An 18720-nucleotide genomic window follows, 5' to 3' on the forward strand; every position below is an offset into this window, starting at 1 on the left:
AACCAACAGGTCCAAGACACGCCCCCCCCCCCCCCCCACGACGACAGAACGCTGCTGAGGAAGTGCGGAAAGACCTGAGCGAGCTCAAAGACACATACCATGTTCATGGACTGAGACACCTCGTACCGGAAGCCTCAACAGCAAATCTCTCCGTGCAACCTACTGGCTCAGTGCGATTCCTAAGAAAATCATGCAAAACCAACAAGCTAATTCCAAAATTTACATGGAGATGCACAGGAGGTAGAATAACCGAAGCAACATTTTTTATTTATTTTTTTTCAAGGAGGCTCCACGCCCAGCACGGGGCCTGACCTCACAAGCCTGAGATCAAGACGTGAGCTGAGATCGAGAGTCTGCCGTTGGACTGACTGAGCCCCCAGGCACTCCCCCCAAGCGCTACTTTAAAACAAGAACAAAGGCGGAGAAGCTGCCCTGCTCAGAGGGATGCCTGCTCTGCACATGAGGCCACCAAGGTCTTCTCTGGTGAAAGGAGACAGACGTGGACCAGTGGGACAGAAGCCACCCTGGAAGTGAGCCAACTCCCGCAGCGTCAACTGACTTGGACAAAGGTGATGCGAGAACTGCGCACAGAAGGGACGGTCTCGTTCACAGCGGTGCTGAGCTAGCGGCCGTCCGCACGCGCTATGGTCAACGTCAACCCATACCCCGTATCATACGGAACGACGCGCTCAGAACGGATGGAAAAACTCAGTAGAAAACCTAAACTGTAAAACTTCTAGAAAGCATAGGAGACAACCCCTGTGACCTCAGATTAGGCAAATATTTCTTAGGAGGCAAAACCCCACAAACTGTAAAAGAAAAATGTGGACAAACCGGACTTCATTCAAAGTTAAGCTATCCACTGCTCCAAAGACACTGTGAAGGGCGTGAGGAGGTAGGACGCCCAGGCTCAGGTGCTGAGGCATCTGCCTTCAGCTCAGGTCTCGTGGGATCGAGCCTCACGTCGGGCTCCTTGCACAGCCTCCGCCCCTCCCCCTGCTCGTACTCACTCTCTCTCTCCGACAAATAAATAAAATCTTAAAAAAAAGATACGAAGAGGTAAGCCACAGACCGGAAGAAAACATCTGCAGAATACACACCTGGTACAGGCCTGGTAATGACAATATGTAAAGATCAGTGAAAATTCAATAGTAAAATCAGCTCTTGAAAACAGGCAAAGGATGCGAAGCATCAGGAGTTACCAGGATAAGCAAATCGGAGCCGCGGTGGACTAGCAAAGGGCTGGACCGGCAGCAGGGCAGGACGCCAGCCCCGAGCTGCACAGGGACGAGCGCCCCGCTCCGCACGTGACAAACAGGCACAGAGGCCACCGGGGTGCACGCCAGGCCGCCTGACTCCCAGCCCTCCCTGCTACCTCCGCACTCCCACGTCCCAACCAGCAGCCCTCTTCAAAACTACCATAAACCGAACTACGGCACCCCGCTAACAGCTTACACCACGGACTGCTTTCGGGCCCGCACTACAGCAGCTGCGCACATCAGTTCACTTAAATTTGACAACAGTCTTGCGAGGAGGCATCGGTGGGCCCCCAAGCCAATCAAACAGGCTTGGGCAGCAAGAGCACCCCGGGTTCGTGGCCCCGCTACCACGTGGCAGGAAAGGGACTCCCATCACAGCCGGCCCTCCGGTCCCAGCCACTTCACGGGGCACCACCCGCCTAGCCCTGCCTCCGGCCACGGCAGCTTCCTGCAGGCATCACGGCGGGGCCCGAGGTGGTGGCCACACGGTTAAGGATTCTGAGGAACAACACAGCAACAGAGACCACAGCCACGCAGACACACGAGGACAACAGGGTCCCTGACCACGGACTGTAGAGCCAGAAGCAGGTACGGAACTGCACCCAGCAGCCATGGCCGGCGCTCTGCGGTTCCTTCCAGACCCCAGGCCAGCATGGGAGAGAGCCCACTAGAAACAGAAGGGCGGACAGCCTTCCTGTGGGTTCTGTCAAGGTCCCCCGCCGGGGGTGGGGGGGCTGGCACTTCTCTGCACATCCCGGAAACACGCTGGTGAGAGGCTGACCGGGGCACTGAGAGAAGGAGCAGCCGCAGAAGGCTGAGTCAGCACCAAATCCCAGGGGGAGGAGGAGGCAAGGTGGGGAGTGGAGGTGGGGGAGCCCCCGCACCCTGCCAGCTCCGCATGCCCCTCAGAGAAGATCCGAGGCTCAGAGAAGCATGGAGACCTGATTGGGGCCACACGTGGACGGCCCGGACTCCTCTGACTGGTCACTGCTTCCCAAGTCTGCCGGGCCGCTCACCTCGAGGAGCGGAGCTGTGCAGGACAAAGCGGGCTCAGAGGGCAGGCCATAAGCCGGAGAGCCCAGGTGGGGTGGCTGGCGTGGGGTGGGGGTGGGGGGAATCCCTGAGACCCCGCCCACCCCGCCGGCCTGGCACTCACCGGATGGTCTCAATGATTTCATGAGCAGCGTCGTGGTGTTTGTCCTGAAAGACAAAGGGACACGTTTACACCCTCCAGTGACACAAGGGCAGGGACCGGGACCCCCTACCAGACGGCCCTGGCCTGGGCCAGGACGTGCTGCTCTGGGACCCCTGCCCAGGCTGGACATGCCGCCCTTGGGAAGACCTGCTCCGGCAACACCACCCCCCCCCACCCGCCCCTACCAGCAGGCAGCGGGGCAGGGGCCTGGGATGGAGTCTCCGCCCTGACCCTCCCCTCCCTGCCCCGCACCCACACTTCTGCTGACTCCTCACCCCCCCCCCAGGTGCTGCTGTAGCCTGGGAGCCACAGGCCTGGTTCTGACTTACGGAACCTCTCCAGGCCTCTGTTTCCCCGTCTGTGAAACAAGGTAACACCAGTAACACAACCTTGGGAAAAACCTACAGGGCCGTCCTCCCGCCAGAGCACAGACACCCCCTAACCCCAGAGCTGATCTCGGCAGGTCCCCACGGTGCCCACTGCACAGGGGCTCGTCGCTGCTCCTTCCTCAAAGAGGGGGCTGAGGGCTCACTCCAGGCCTCTCACTGGGGTCTGTGCGGCCAACTGACACCAGACCTTGCCGAACCCAGGACCAGACACATCGAGTCCTCTTTCCGGCCCCGTCCCGATGCGAGCACGGCGCGGGCTGCCCCTCGGGGAGGCTGTGCACACACCCTGGCCACTTGCACCACCTCACGACAGACGCCTGGGGACAAGCGCCCGGGGTCAGGGTCGTCACAAGCCCAAGGACCGCGTACCCTGAGCGTGCTTCCGTAGGGACGGCCCCGTGAGGAGGGCTTCTCACAGAACGGAGCTCGCCCGCTTGGCGTGCCCAGCTCCACGGCTTTTCAGCACTTCCAGAGTCGCGACCCCGGAACACTCTCGTCGCCCTACGGATACCCGACCCAGCAGCCATCACCCTCCTCCCCCCGCAATCGCTAGTCCGCGGTCGTCTCTGTGGGCTTGCCTGTCTCTGGACATCTCACGTGAAGAGACTCGCACATCGTGTGGCATTTTGTGCCAAATCTTAACTTTTTTAAGGCAAATGAAGAGCCAATTTTTCATGTTCTTAGTAACATCCTCCAACTGACAAAAGATCAAACGACACACGTCACTTGCGGTCCTGTGACGGGGACACGGTGCAGGCGGGGCGAGACGGTTCCGCCGGGAACCGACCACGGCACCGGCTGCCGACTCAGAAACTGGGGGTGGGGCCGCTGATGGGGACCAGCGGCCCCCGGACCTCCTGGCACAGGTCAGAAGACTACTGGGGCAGCTCTGCTGGGCACCTGAAGCCAGCTTTAGCCCAACTTCAAAAGGTCTTAAAGGAACAATGGGGATTGGCCGCAAGGGGAGCCTCCTGGCAGGAGGCGGGCACGGCAGGCCCGGCACTACCTGCCCCTGCGTCCTGAGGAAGGAACATGGAGCCGGCGGACACCCCCGGCCTCTGACACGGGAGCCCAGGCTCTGTCGGCGAGCCACGCCAGCCTGGGTCCCAAGGACGCCGGGACACACTCGAGTGCTCCGATTCGCCGGGAGGGCGCAAGGAAGGAGGAGCTGGGGGACCCCCACAAGGAAACCGCTCCTCCGCCCACGTCAGCCCCGTCTTCATGGCTCCCGGCCAGCATGGAGCCCCTCTCACCCACGCACTCCACCAACGGCGGCTGCTACCTTCAGAGCCCCCCACACTCCCCAGGGCATCTCCCTGACCTGGCCAGAGCGTCGGAAACAAGGGCGAAGCCACAGTTCCTTCTGCCAGACCACTCGCCTGAGAGCCCACACCGCGGAACGCCCCGTGCCCGTGCGCACCGCCGTCCGCCACGTGCCGTGACCGCAGTCCTCGGGCCCGTCACCCGGCGAGCCTGTCCGCTCGGCCCGCCAGGTCCACACCTGCCACATGGGCACCAGTGAGGCAGGAGACCTGACAGCGACAGTGAGGCGGCAACCACAGAGCTCGGGAGACTGCACGACACACGCAGGGGAGTGTGTCACACGACCGTGGAGCTCAGGTGGTGCCAAGCCCTCCGCGGGCACGGCCAGCAGTCCATCTTGCAGACGGAGACGCTGAGCGCCAACATGCCCCAAGTGCCTCTGACGAGGCTGTGGGGGCCTGAAGCAAGGCCAGGAGACACAGCAGCACCCACCGCTGCGGCGAGGAGCGGGCAGGGCAGAGGGGAGGGCAATCAGGGTGCCTGCCTGGCGGTGACGCTTCCCACATTGATCACATAAACCTCGGGGGGCTGGGGCAGAGGGCACAGGTAAGCTGCACCTCATCAGAATGAAATGGTGACGCTTCCAAGGACAGCATCACGAAAGCCGAAAGACAAAGCACAGAACAAGAGGAAAATTCTGCAAGTCATTCTCTGGGGCAGCGTCTGTACCCCACAGGCACACCTCGCCGGGCCACGCTGTGCAGACAGGGCGCTTTTCCAAGCCCAGGGCCGGCACCCACCCAGGATGAGCCCGTCTATCTATCGGCACTGTGTTTCCCACAGCGGTGGCTCCCGCGGTGTCCGTGCGTCCCATTCGGGAATTCTCGCGACATTTCTAACTTCACTGCGTTTGCTGCGGTGACGCGGCCTCGCTGAAAGTGAGGGGACGTCAGCATTACCCGCAGTGTCTTCTCTTTAAGGAGTCCACACTGCCTTCTTTGGCCATCATGACACGGCACGCTGAACAGACCACGGTACGTAACTGGGAAACGACACAATCCATGTTTACCTGCGACACCTGCTTCACTGCGGGGCCCAGAACCCGCGGGACCCCCCGCGTGCGCCTGCGAGTACCCGGAACGCGAACCACTCCAAACGAAAACACAGCAGGGCCGTCAAAGCATGGACTGACATGGTCACTGCTGCAAAGAAAACACCCCCATGGCCAGCCAGTAAGACCAGTAAGGACATGAAAAGACGCTCCACCCTGAGCCAGGAACGGACACGAGGCAAAACCACAAGGATGGCCAGAGTCCGAACGACGGACACTGAGCGTTGGGGCGGGAAAGAGAAACTTCACACCCGGCTGGTGGGCACGGAAAGTGGCGCAGCCGCCCTGGAAAGCAGTCTGCAGTTCCTCAAACGTTTAAGGGGAATTTCCACGTGGCCCAGCGATTCCGCCCATAGCACACACCCGAAAGAAACCTCATACATCCACACGAAAATCTGTGCACGCGTTCACAGCAGCGGTGTTCCTCACCGCCAAAAGCTGGAAACAGCCCCAGTGTCCACCAGCGGATGAACAAACACAACCTGCCCCCGCACACGGAGCGTCCCCGGCCACCAGCAGGAGCCCCCACGCGCTGTCCCGGGACGGACCCCGAGCCCACGACGTGCAGGGAGGGGGCCAGACACAGAAGGGCACACAGGGTGTGAGTTCACGCGTGTGACACGCCCAGACTGGTCTCCTCCACACACGGAAAGGGGGCTCGCAGGGGCTGGGGATGGGGGGGAGGTGGCGGATGACTGCTGATGGGGACGGGGTTTCTTTGGGGAGATGGAAGGTTCTGGAATTGACAGTCGTGAGGATCGCACAACTCTGTGAATACGGCACACTCTCAACGCGTGAGTTATCTGGTACGTGACTTTCACTCCAACAAAGCTGTTGGCGGACCTCCACATGAGCAACGGCGCCCGGGAAAGCACCCCCAGCCCAGGAGGGAAGCACCGAGCCGAGGAAACACCCGTCCGATGGCCTCTCCTGCTGCCGCCCCACAACCCTGCGGGGGACCCAGACTCACGGCCTTGGCAGGAGCTCACCTGACGGCTGCACTGACCGTCCCGCAGAGCCCAGCAGGCCCCGCACGGTGTCACATGGTCTCCAGAAGAGACCGTCAGACCCACACAGCACAAGGACAAGCAACGACAGAGGGGAAGGTCGTCAGTCTGCAACTTTCCACCAAATTTCTCCCTCTCACTCTCTCTCTCTCTCTCTCTCTCTCGGGTCACTCTCCCCAGGGAAGCCAGCTGCCAGGCCACCGGCGGCCCCGCGGAGAGGCCCACGTGGTGAGGAGGGGAAGCCTCCCTCCCGCCAGCAGCCCAACAAGGGCACTAGCATGAATGGCTCCTCCTGCCCCGGCCCAGCCTTCAGATGAGGCAGCCCCAGGGGCTTATGTGCTGACCACAATCTCATGAGAGACCCCACGCCAGGACCCCCCCAGCTATGTCTGCTGCGGGATTCCCGAGCACACACCACGAGATAATAAACGCGTGTTGCTTTATGCTGCTACTGGGGATGAACCTGTTACGCAGCCACAGCTAACCGACACACGGTTTGCGCAAAGGCTGACGGCCGGCCGGAGCTCTGCCCACGAGAAAAGGTTCTGCGGCAGCAGGACTTGACAGGAATTTGGGAACTCCGGCAACGCCCTGGCCACAAGGGTGTGACTCCAGTCCGCCCAGCAGTCACGAGAGGAGAGGCACAGCCCTGTGCACGGCAGGGCGGGGGCAAACAGCAGCCCGAGGCGCCTCAGCAGGGCACGTGCACATGTGGGGCTCCCGCCCCTCCCCCGGCCTCGCAGGAACCCACACAGCCGGCCTGGCTGACTTGTCTCACACCAGATCCGCAGACCTGGAAAGGCAGAGGTGCCTGGAATTTGATCTCAGCTGGGGAGAAGATGAAATCCAGCTCTCCCAACTCTTTAAAAGCAGGAAAAATGAAGCACGACATTTACAACTGGGCTTCTAAAGGTCTCAGAACGACCCTTCAGGGGACAGGCCAGCTGCCACCAGCGGCCCTGAGGTATGTAATTTAAGATGCGCCGATCGCCATGAATGATTCAGGGACGTCGGGGCTGCGGCCTCTCCTTACTGCCCCACAGGCTTCCAGAGAAAGAGGCCAGAAGCCGCCCGGAAACTTGAGATTGAGCGTGGCCCCTTGGCAGCCCGCATTCATGAGCGCCCTTGTCTTGTGACCCAGGAATACCCCGTCCTCCTCCTCCATCGTAGGAGCCGCGGAACCCTGGTGTCCTTATAGGGACCACGCTGTGCACACACACAGCCCATGTCCCCAGCCTGGCGCTGGCCACAGGAGGAACGTCCGCCTGCAGAGGACCGCCTCACTCCCTTGCCACTAACGGCATCAGAGCGCCCACGCGGAGCGGCGGGGAGAGGCCCTTCCACGCGAAGCCCGTTCAGCGAACACAGCTAACTGGGAAGCGGGCACCGGGCGCCAGGCGGCGCTAGGCTAGGCCCTGCACCTCGGGGACCCATGGAAACGTCCGTGACAACCACAACCTGTTCCTGCCTTACACAGCACACCACACGGGGCAGTCGTCACACCTGCAGATGACATGAAACTCTGTCCCTGCCGCTACCACTTGGCTCCTCAACCCCGGTGGCTGTGTGACTGCCTGGCACGGACGGTGCGTGGAGGGTGCACGCACTGAGGAACAGAGCGCATGGGGAGCCCCAGCTGCCTCACTAGCCCAGGCCCGGCCCCTTCTTGTACCCTGAGGACAAGCGTCAGGACAAGAACTCAAGGTCTGGCTCCACCACCAGCCTGTCCCCGGCAGGTGTGCAGGCCCCCCCAGCCCAGGAAGCATGGACAGGAGGGTCTTCGAGACGTCCTCCGCAAGGGCATGCACGCAGGCTGCTGAGCGCTCAGACCTCCTGCACTGTAAGCGTCCGTACGACCGGAGGGCGCTTGGGGCCGAGGGTGTACCGTGAGAGGCGGGATGCAGAGGCCGGGGGAGACCAAGAGCTGAACACAGGGGTGTGCATGGGTGCGCGGGGGGACCCACCCGCCGGCTCCACGCCCCTGACTGTGCTGGCAGCGAGAATGACACCCAGGGAGTGTCCTCGGCTCCCTCAGGAATCACAGCCGGAGGCCAAACCCGAGCCCTCCCAGGCGGGCTGGCAGGCCGCACAGCGCGTCGGAATCCCCGGCAGGGCTCCTGAGCACAAACCCACCCTCCACCCCACAACAGCCTCCCGTGCAGCAGCTCTGCGGGTCTGGGAACCTGCATCTCTAACAGGATCCCGATGAAGCGAAGGCTGCGGGCCCCGAGGCCCCGCCCGGAGGAACTGCCCTGGACAGGCCGGTGATGTGCAAACACAGCTCCAGGGGGCGGAGGACAAGGAATGAAGGTGGGGGGATGGGACGGGCAGGAGGCCTGCGGTCCGCTGTCTGTCCACCTCAGCAGCAGGGCTCTGACGGCAGAGATCTAGTGGGGGTGGAGGAGGACACAGTGCAAAGCCAACAGGCGTCCAGAACACTCAGTCCGGAAGGGAGCCCTGCGGTGTGGAGAGCACAGGGCCCGGGCCAGGCCGGGGAGCTCAAGCCTCATCCATCTGCCCGTGTGCCCATGCACCTGGGAGCGGGGTCAGGGAGCAGCAGTGAGGACAGCTGACCCACAGGACCTGAGCATCAAGAAGGCAAAGGCTTTCATGTGAAAATGAGCAAATTCACGCAGGGCAGCAGGGATCCCAGCCTGCAGAGAATCAGGCCAGCCGCGTCCCCAGCCTGCCCAGACATCTGCACCCCAGCAAGGGCAGAGCCGGGTGGCAGCAATGGGGAGTCTGCCCCGTGGGCTCCGGGAAGGCGGCGGAGGGCAGCCCACCAACCACACCTGAGGACGGGCTGAGCCATAGCTGAGGTGTGCGAGATAGACACAGGCCTCCCAAGGGAGCACAAACACGGAGCATGGCGCCCAAGTGGGGCCGTCACAGGCCGGGGCCGGGCTCAGCCAAGCCAGCTGGGTCTGCCACCAAGACTCCCAGGCAGCCGCGGCGGAACATGGACACCGACAGGGAAGTGCTCTCGGGGCTGCCACAGGGCTAGATACTGAGGCCCAGGGAGACTGTAAGGATAGAATGTTTGGGTCGCCCCAGTCCACTCGCTGGAGCCCTGCCACCGTGGAACGGTATCAGGAGACGGGGCCTTTGGGAGATGTTAGGGTTAGGGGAGGTCACGAACGCAGGAACCCCCGTGGGACTAGTGCCCTTGTAAGGGGATGAAGGAACAGAAAACTCTCTTGGTTGCGTGAGGACACAGCGAGAAGCCGGGGCCGCCGACCAGGAAGTGGGCCCTCCCCAGTGCCAACCCCGCCGCCCCCCTGTGGTACCCGTTACCGCAGGCCAAGCAACAGCCCCCAGGGCACAGACTGCGCACGGCTAGGGTTCACAGGGTGACCCAGGAGGAAAGGAGGGGACAAAAAGCTGGCTGAGGAGGAGCAGGCCTCCGGGCCGAAGGCAGGGCGGAGGACCCAGGTGGAAAAGCAGAAGCGGCAGCAGCACAGTCGTCCAGACAAAATGCACTTGTGTAGCCGCCGGGAACCCAGGAGCGGGCTGGCAACCACACGCTGAACCGGGGGGCCAGGCCCTCTCCGCGGCAGCTGCCCACACCCGGCGGAAAACCGAGCACCGCCAGGAGGCCCCCGCCCCAGAGAACCCACGTGGAGAGACGAGCCCTCGGAGCAGGGGCGAGGGCTGGGCGGGCCACAGCTCCTTGGTGGACTGAAATGCGGGTTTGCACGGCTGTTCCTCAGCCCCGGTTCTCTCCTCCGCAGGGCTCTGAAAAGGAACTAGGCTCCTCAGAGGAATGGCGGGATCCAGGGCCGGAGCACAGAAAACACAAGATGAGCGGGGACAGCCTGGGCACCAGGTGGTAAAGATGCGTCCCCCGAGAGGCACAGGCAGGCCTCAAGCCCAGGAGAAAGCCTGGAGGCCCTCCTGGGGGCAGCCCCAGAATGTGAGCGACAAGGTCCTCGCAGACTGAACCAGCAGCCGGAGAACGCAGTCCCTAAGTGAGGGGGGCAGACGCAGGGCTTCGGGAGGGGAACTGCAGTACGGCAGCAGGGCGGTGGAGGGAAGAGGGAGGTCCCCCATGTGTAGACAAGGCCCCCCAGGGTCCCGGAGAGTGTCACAGGCCCCTTCCCCTCTCCAGGTACACAGCAACAACCTGATGGCGGTTGGGGGAGGGGCCCGGCAGTGCCACCCAGACCAGGGCTCGAGGTCAGCACCATCCACAGGAAGGTGCCAGTGGCCTCGGACGTGGTGCCCGAGGAGATGCAGCGTGCACCCGCGGAACTCTTGCCAAGAGCGCAGGCGCCTCTAACCACACACTAGGGCCCCCTGCAGGGTGGGTAGGTCACAACAGAGGCCAGCCTTGGGAGGGACAGCCGCAGGTTACAGCTGGGAATAAAGGACAACTAAACACTACCGGGGCCCCGGGCTGGACCTGAGCAGGCAGGGACATGGGGGGGCAGGGTCCCAAGTGTCCTCAGTGCGGAGCCCGGGCTGGGGTCCTGGTGCCACGAGCAGCTGAGCAAGGGGCACAGGAACTCAGGTCTATGCATGCGCCAGGCTCTTCATCTGAAATCCTTTCTGGGGGGCCTGCGAGGCTCAGATGGCGAAGCGACTGCTTTCAGCTCAGGTCACGATCCGAGGGTCGAGGCAGGCTCCCTGCTCAGTGGGGAGTCCGCTTCTCCCTCTCCTCCCCCCTCGTGCATGCTCTCAAATAAATAAAAACCTTTCCAAGTGTGAAAATGCTGCCCAGAAAGGTCAGACGCAGAAGGTCGTCCAGATGCAGACAAACAGGAAAGGTGCTATCAGGGTGTGTGTGTGCTCTGGGCCCTCGCGCGGCCCTCAGCCTGCCCTACCCCCACCCCAAGGCCTTCCCAGGCACCTGCTGGAGACACCGCCGCTGCCTTCTCACTTGGCAGGAGTGCCATAAAGATCACACACTTAAGGGAGCCTGGCCGGCTCAGTGGGGCAGCATGCAACCCTTGATCTCCGGTTGTGCGCTCAAGCCCTGCGTTGGGCCTACAGCTTACTCAAAAAAAAGGCGGGGGGGGGGGACAGGATACTTCAAGTCTTCTGAATACATTAATATACGTTAATAATTCCATGAATTTTACAGTATCTTTCCCCCACTGAAATCTCGTATTTCTGACTCAGAAATAAGGAAAATGTGTAGTACAACACCCACAGTGAGGAATGTAACACGTTAGTCCGAATCTGTTTAAACATCTCAAAACTCAATGTGGTTAATTCGCTATCTTGACAATCACCTTAAATTTCATCCAGAAGCTGCCCTTTCACAGATATTATGACACGGGCCTGTGACAAAGTAGACGCCCACTCCTAATCGCTCTGACGCAGAGAGCGTCACTTCTGAGTTCATGGTTAAGCTGAGCCGGGGGAGCAAAACACCAATGCAAATACGGTGGCAGCAGCTTTTCTGGTTCAAATAAGCAAGAATCCAAAAAGACAAACCGCGTGTTCGAGTAAGTAACGAACAAAAAACCACCGTGAGAAGGCTGGGGTGGGACGGCACTGATCCATCCTGGAGGTCAGCCTGGAAGGGGAGGAAGGTCAACATGCAGGGCCCAGGGCGGGCAGGAAGAGTCTGGGAGCTCCCCCGAGGCGGAGGGCAGCTCCTGATGGTGCTCTGGGAGGTGAACAAGGGGTCAGGTCTGCAGTTCACACTTAGCCCTCAGGAAGAGACTGCAAAGCATGACAGGGCCAGAGCCCGGGGACCAGGGTCAGGCCGCCACGAGCCTGGGCAGGCCGAGGGCGCTCCCGCTCAAACCGCGTTAGCCATCTCGCAGCACTAAACCACGCGTGGGGCCTGCACCCGAGGCCGTGCAGTCTGTAAGGAGCGAGACTCAGGCCGGGTCTCGTCATGTCTGTGCGGGGCTCCCTCCTCTGCACGCCAGACCCGTGGGAACACATGCTGGTCCTCTGCCCAGACCTCTGCTCACAACTGGCCGGGTCTTCAGACAGCATGCACCCACACAGGGAGAGACGCGCAGGGGCGACGACCTCCCAGCTCCCAGCCCTGGTGTCCATGCAGCAGCGGGCACCCCCGGGGCTCTGGGCCTGCTGTCCGCGGTAGGGGCGGCACAGGGAGAGAGGGGACTGCAGCAGACGAGGGGAGCCGACAGAGCAGAGGGACAGAGACACACGCCAGCCCGTCCCAAGGCCTAACCCTCGCTGGATCCTGATCCCACCTCGACAAAGAGCCTGAGAAAGGAGTCAACGCTCCACACGTTCAGGAGAACACCGCGGACGTCGCGGAAAATGCTCGGCTGAGAGATCTGACAACTTAGACGAAATGAGCGACTTCCTGGAAAGACACGAACACGCAAAACCGACCCCAGGAGAAAGGGGACGTCTTGACAGCCTGGACCCTGCTGAAGACTGTGACCCCCTGATCAAGCGCCTCCCGCCAGGAGAGCCGGGTCCAACTGGCATCGCCGGGGGTCTTGCCGCACATACAGGGAAGCAGGGCAGTGACGTGTTCAGTCGCATGAGGCCGGCATTACCCTGATGCCGAAACCAGAGGGAGACAAGGCCTCGGAAAGACAAAGTCGGCACAGAAAGGCAGTCTACCCACCAACGCCCCCACGAGGGCCCCCAAAAACAACCCCCTAAGAGCACGTGTGACCCGAAGCCCGCATGCGCCCACCACGCGGAGTTTACCGCAGCAACGAACCACCATCCCCTGCCTCGTCAACAGAAAGTCATAGGATCACCTCAGCAGACAGAAAACGCCCAAGCCAGACCCAAGCCCCATGCAGGGTAAAAACCCCGAGGAAGCAAGAGGTGGAAAGAGGCGTGGGGGGGGGCACCGCCTGCATGCCTGCTGTCTCTGCTCTGCCAGTGGGCTCCCTGCCAGCTCCAATCGGTGGGGACGGGAGGTACTCCCTGTGTCCCTGCACCCCTGCGTCCGCGAGCCCGACTCCCTCGCTGGAGCAGGAAGCCACAGCTGCCACCTCCAAACACACGTGCACAGAGCGGCACTCCTGGCCCAGACCCTGCGGCCCCTCCCCACAAGACCCCTCTGCTCTCTGTCACCAGGGCCAGCTGGGCAGGGCCCACCTCCAAGCGTCCACCCACCCAAGGGTCCCTCCAGTGCATCAGTGTCCTCCCCACCCTCCCGCCCCACGAGCACTTCTCTCCGGTAAGCTCTCTGCTCGACAGCACACACAGCGTCCGTCAGGAACCCCGACGGGACAGGAGGGTACAGTTCCTGCGGACACCAGCGGACTACTGGCGCAGACAGACCGCTCCCAGGTGGGGGGACAGGTGAGGACGCTGGCCACCACACCTCCTTCAACACTCCACCACGGGCCCTGGCCAGCACCACGTGGCAGACAGCACAAAGACTAGAAAAGAAGCATCGTTCACAGACACACAATTTAACAAATGGGCTACCCTAAGGAATTTACACAGAAGCTTCTAGAACTTAGACGAATTGAGCAAGGCCACAAGGCATGAGGTCAGCGAGCAAAAACGAGCTTTGTCTGCATGTACCAGCAATAGAGAATTTTTAAACCGATTTTTTAAATACCATTTAAAATGTCAGTAAAACATAAATATCTAGGGATTTTTTTTTTTTTTTTAAGATTTATTTACTTGAGGGGCGCCTGGGTGGCTCTGTGGGTTGAGCCTCTGACTTCGGCTCAGGTCATGGTCTCAGGGTCCTGGGATCGAGCCCCGCATCAGGCTCCCTGCTCAGCGGGGAGCCTGCTTCCCCCTCTCTCTCTGCCTGCCTTTCTGCCTGCTTGTGATCTCTGTCTGTCAAATAAATAAAATCTTAAAAAAAAAAAAAAGATTTATTTACTTGAGAGAGAACGTAGCACGTGCGTGCAGGGCTGGGGCAGGGGAAGAGGGAGAGAGAGAATCCTAAGCAGAGTCCTGCCCCATATGGAGCCCAACCTGGGGCACAACCTCACGACCCTGAGATCACGACCTGAGCCCAAATCAAGAGTTGGACGCTTACCTGACTCAGCCACGTGGGCACCCCTGTAGTGGTAATTTTAATGAAAAATTTGTAAGACCTCTATATTGAAAACTGTAAAACACTCATGAGAAAACCTGAAAACGAAACAAACCAAAGGCAACTATGTTCACAGAACAGAAGACTCAAACAGCCCTTTCCCCGGACCGAGCTGCCACCTCGAAGCGACCCTAGAACATGCCAGGAGGCTCCGGGAGAAACAGACAAGCTGACTCCGAGACGGGAGCGCAAAGACTGAGCTCCCAGCCTCCATAAGCTTTACAACGAGCACCGCTAGAGGACTTGACGGCCTTATCCTGAGACCCACCGCAGGTCTACGGTAACCAGAACTGGCGCTGGCACAGGGACGGAGAGACACGCTGACCCAGCGCACGGGACAGAGGCCAGTGAACGTTTACACGGCTCTCAGATAAAAGCACCGAGACAACATGATGGGAAAACAGTCTTTTTAATTTATGTCGACCCCACGAATATAAACCGCAGCTGGCTCACAGGAACATCGTAACCCTGACGCAAAGGCTGAAACCACGGAGCTTCTCGAAGAAAACAAAGGAGAACACCTTTGTGACTTGGGCAGGCAAAGATTTCCCGGACATGATACGGATGTGAACGGACAGATACACTCCAGACTCCCAGTCCTGAAGGTGCGCTAAAGAGCACAGCCAGCTGAGCGGCGCGTTCTACGCGTCCCACAGGTGCTCACGGCTGGAACACGTCAGGAATTCTCACAGCTCCGCGAGGAGACCACTCCGTGCTGACAAACAGCATGAACTCCTCTCCGCTAGAAGAAGCCAGAGCCGCTGAGAGCTGTGGCCAACTCGCAGGTCGGGAACACGGGAACCTCAAGGTGACGTGGAGCGCTGCGGTTCTGGAACATACAGGCCTGCTCAGGAAGGAGGGGGCACGCCAAAGGGACAGGGCACGCACAAAGAGCCCCAAAGAGCCAGCACAGGAACAGCGGGCATGCCACGGCACAGTAGTGGGTCACAGCTCACGGAATGAGGAAGCGGGTGGGAAAGCAGGCTCTCCATGGAGAAGAGCCCCAGCCGAGAACCTCCCTTCAAGAACACAGCAATAACCAGTCATGGCAGGTGAGACCCACCTCTGGTCGCCAAAATCAGGGGGTGAAAGTCCAAGGAGAAATGGGATGGTTGCAAGGTCTCCAAGGATCTCTTCCAAGATATTTATTAATTAAAAGGGGGGAAAGAGTGCCTATACCTCAGAGAAACGTGATGGACCAGGTGGGCAAGGTTAACGTCACCACAGTAAGAGAAAACGATAGGCCGTGCGCCTCCTGCTGCCCCGAGAGCCCTTATCAGGAACAGACACCTCCGTCAGACGCCGCGTGGCACCCAGTCCCTGACACTCGGGAGCAGACCGCAGACACTACGCTACTTCATTCATAAGTACTTCAGCTTTTGCCTGTGAAAGTTACCACTTCTTTTAATAAAACTACAATGCCATGGTCACACGTAGGACAGACATCAGGGATGGCAGGGAATTTCCTCAAACTCGCACAGGGCATCTGCAAAAAACCTAGAGCTTTTACCACTTCTACGCAAAACTGTACTGAAGGTCCCAGCCAATTTGATAAGGCCAAGGAGAAGAACTAAGATCATGAAGACTGAAAGGAAGAAATAAAACTGTCCCTAGTCACAGACGATGTACTTATTTCTACGAGTCCTAATAAATCTACAAATCACTTACCAGAATCAATAAATTTAGCAACAGGTCATGGTTAATACGTGAAAGTCAACCGCATTCTTATTTATAAGCAGTAGGCGACCGGAAAGTAAAACTTAGCACAGAATCCTAGCTACAGGCCTGCCAAAAGCTCGACTCTCTGAGAATGGATCCAACCAACAGGTCCAAGACACGCCCCCCCCCCCCCCACGACGACAGAACGCTGCTGAGGAAGTGCGGAAAGACCTGAGCGAGCTCAAAGACACATACCATGTTCATGGACTGAGACACCTCGTACCGGAAGCCTCAACAGCAAATCTCTCCGTGCAACCTACTGGCTCAGTGCGATTCCTAAGAAAATCATGCAAAACCAACAAGCTAATTCCAAAATTTACATGGAGATGCACAGGAGGTAGAATAACCGAAGCAACATTTTTTATTTATTTTTTTTCAAGGAGGCTCCACGCCCAGCACGGGGCCTGACCTCACAAGCCTGAGATCAAGACGTGAGCTGAGATCGAGAGTCTGCCGTTGGACTGACTGAGCCCCCAGGCACTCCCCCCAAGCGCTACTTTAAAACAAGAACAAAGGCGGAGAAGCTGCCCTGCTCAGAGGGATGCCTGCTCTGCACATGAGGCCACCAAGGTCTTCTCTGGTGAAAGGAGACAGACGTGGACCAGTGGGACAGAAGCCACCCTGGAAGTGAGCCAACTCCCGCAGCGTCAACTGACTTGGACAAAGGTGATGCGAGAACTGCGCACAGAAGGGACGGTCTCGTTCACAGCGGTGCTGAGCTAGCGGCCGTCCGCACGCGCTATGGTCAACGTCAACCCATACCCCGTATCATACGGAACGACGCGCTCAGAACGGATGGAAAAACTCAGTAGAAAACCTAAACTGTAAAACTTCTAGAAAGCATAGGAGACAACCCCTGTGACCTCAGATTAGGCAAATATTTCTTAGGAGGCAAAACCCCACAAACTGTAAAAGAAAAATGTGGACAAACCGGACTTCATTCAAAGTTAAGCTATCCACTGCTCCAAAGACACTGTGAAGGGCGTGAGGAGGTAGGACGCCCAGGCTCAGGTGCTGAGGCATCTGCCTTCAGCTCAGGTCTCGTGGGATCGAGCCTCACGTCGGGCTCCTTGCACAGCCTCCGCCCCTCCCCCTGCTCGTACTCACTCTCTCTCTCCGACAAATAAATAAAATCTTAAAAAAAAGATACGAAGAGGTAAGCCACAGACCGGAAGAAAACATCTGCAGAATACACACCTGGTACAGGCCTGGTAATGACAATATGTAAAGATCAGTGAAAATTCAATAGTAAAATCAGCTCTTGAAAACAGGCAAAGGATGCGAAGCATCAGGAGTTACCAGGATAAGCAAATCGGAGCCGCGGTGGACTAGCAAAGGGCTGGACCGGCAGCAGGGCAGGACGCCAGCCCCGAGCTGCACAGGGACGAGCGCCCCGCTCCGCACGTGACAAACAGGCACAGAGGCCACCGGGGTGCACGCCAGGCCGCCTGACTCCCAGCCCTCCCTGCTACCTCCGCACTCCCACGTCCCAACCAGCAGCCCTCTTCAAAACTACCATAAACCGAACTACGGCACCCCGCTAACAGCTTACACCACGGACTGCTTTCGGGCCCGCACTACAGCAGCTGCGCACATCAGTTCACTTAAATTTGACAACAGTCTTGCGAGGAGGCATCGGTGGGCCCCCAAGCCAATCAAACAGGCTTGGGCAGCAAGAGCACCCCGGGTTCGTGGCCCCGCTACCACGTGGCAGGAAAGGGACTCCCATCACAGCCGGCCCTCCGGTCCCAGCCACTTCACGGGGCACCACCCGCCTAGCCCTGCCTCCGGCCACGGCAGCTTCCTGCAGGCATCACGGCGGGGCCCGAGGTGGTGGCCACACGGTTAAGGATTCTGAGGAACAACACAGCAACAGAGACCACAGCCACGCAGACACACGAGGACAACAGGGTCCCTGACCACGGACTGTAGAGCCAGAAGCAGGTACGGAACTGCACCCAGCAGCCATGGCCGGCGCTCTGCGGTTCCTTCCAGACCCCAGGCCAGCATGGGAGAGAGCCCACTAGAAACAGAAGGGCGGACAGCCTTCCTGTGGGTTCTGTCAAGGTCCCCCGCCGGGGGTGGGGGGGCTGGCACTTCTCTGCACATCCCGGAAACACGCTGGTGAGAGGCTGACCGGGGCACTGAGAGAAGGAGCAGCCGCAGAAGGCTGAGTCAGCACCAAATCCCAGGGGGAGGAGGAGGCAAGGTGGGGAGTGGAGGTGGGGGAGCCCCCGCACCCTGCCAGCTCCGCATGCCCCTCAGAGAAGATCCGAGGCTCAGAGAAGCATGGAGACCTGATTGGGGCCACACGTGGACGGCCCGGACTCCTCTGACTGGTCACTGCTTCCCAAGTCTGCCGGGCCGCTCACCTCGAGGAGCGGAGCTGTGCAGGACAAAGCGGGCTCAGAGGGCAGGCCATAAGCCGGAGAGCCCAGGTGGGGTGGCTGGCGTGGGGTGGGGGTGGGGGGAATCCCTGAGACCCCGCCCACCCCGCCGGCCTGGCACTCACCGGATGGTCTCAATGATTTCATGAGCAGCGTCGTGGTGTTTGTCCTGAAAGACAAAGGGACACGTTTACACCCTCCAGTGACACAAGGGCAGGGACCGGGACCCCCTACCAGACGGCCCTGGCCTGGGCCAGGACGTGCTGCTCTGGGACCCCTGCCCAGGCTGGACATGCCGCCCTTGGGAAGACCTGCTCCGGCAACACCACCCCCCCCCACCCGCCCCTACCAGCAGGCAGCGGGGCAGGGGCCTGGGATGGAG

General features: G+C 60.0%; 1 protein-coding gene across 1 annotated transcript in view; it reads right to left on the bottom strand.

Moving 5' to 3' along the window:
- The window catches only part of LOC111161720 (histone-lysine N-methyltransferase, H3 lysine-79 specific-like), a 76048-nt gene that overhangs the window by 43446 nt on the left and 13882 nt on the right, over positions 1–18720 (bottom strand). Inside the window, exon 2 of the mRNA XM_022525597.1 lies at positions 18464–18507. Within this exon, the coding sequence (XP_022381305.1) occupies positions 18464–18507 (44 nt within the window). The remainder of the gene's footprint in view (positions 1–18463; positions 18508–18720) is intronic.

This window comes from Enhydra lutris, unplaced genomic scaffold, assembly GCF_002288905.1.
Source record: "Enhydra lutris kenyoni isolate GAN:26980312 unplaced genomic scaffold, ASM228890v2 scaffoldscaffold86, whole genome shotgun sequence".
Classification (NCBI taxonomy): Eukaryota; Metazoa; Chordata; class Mammalia; order Carnivora; family Mustelidae; genus Enhydra; species Enhydra lutris.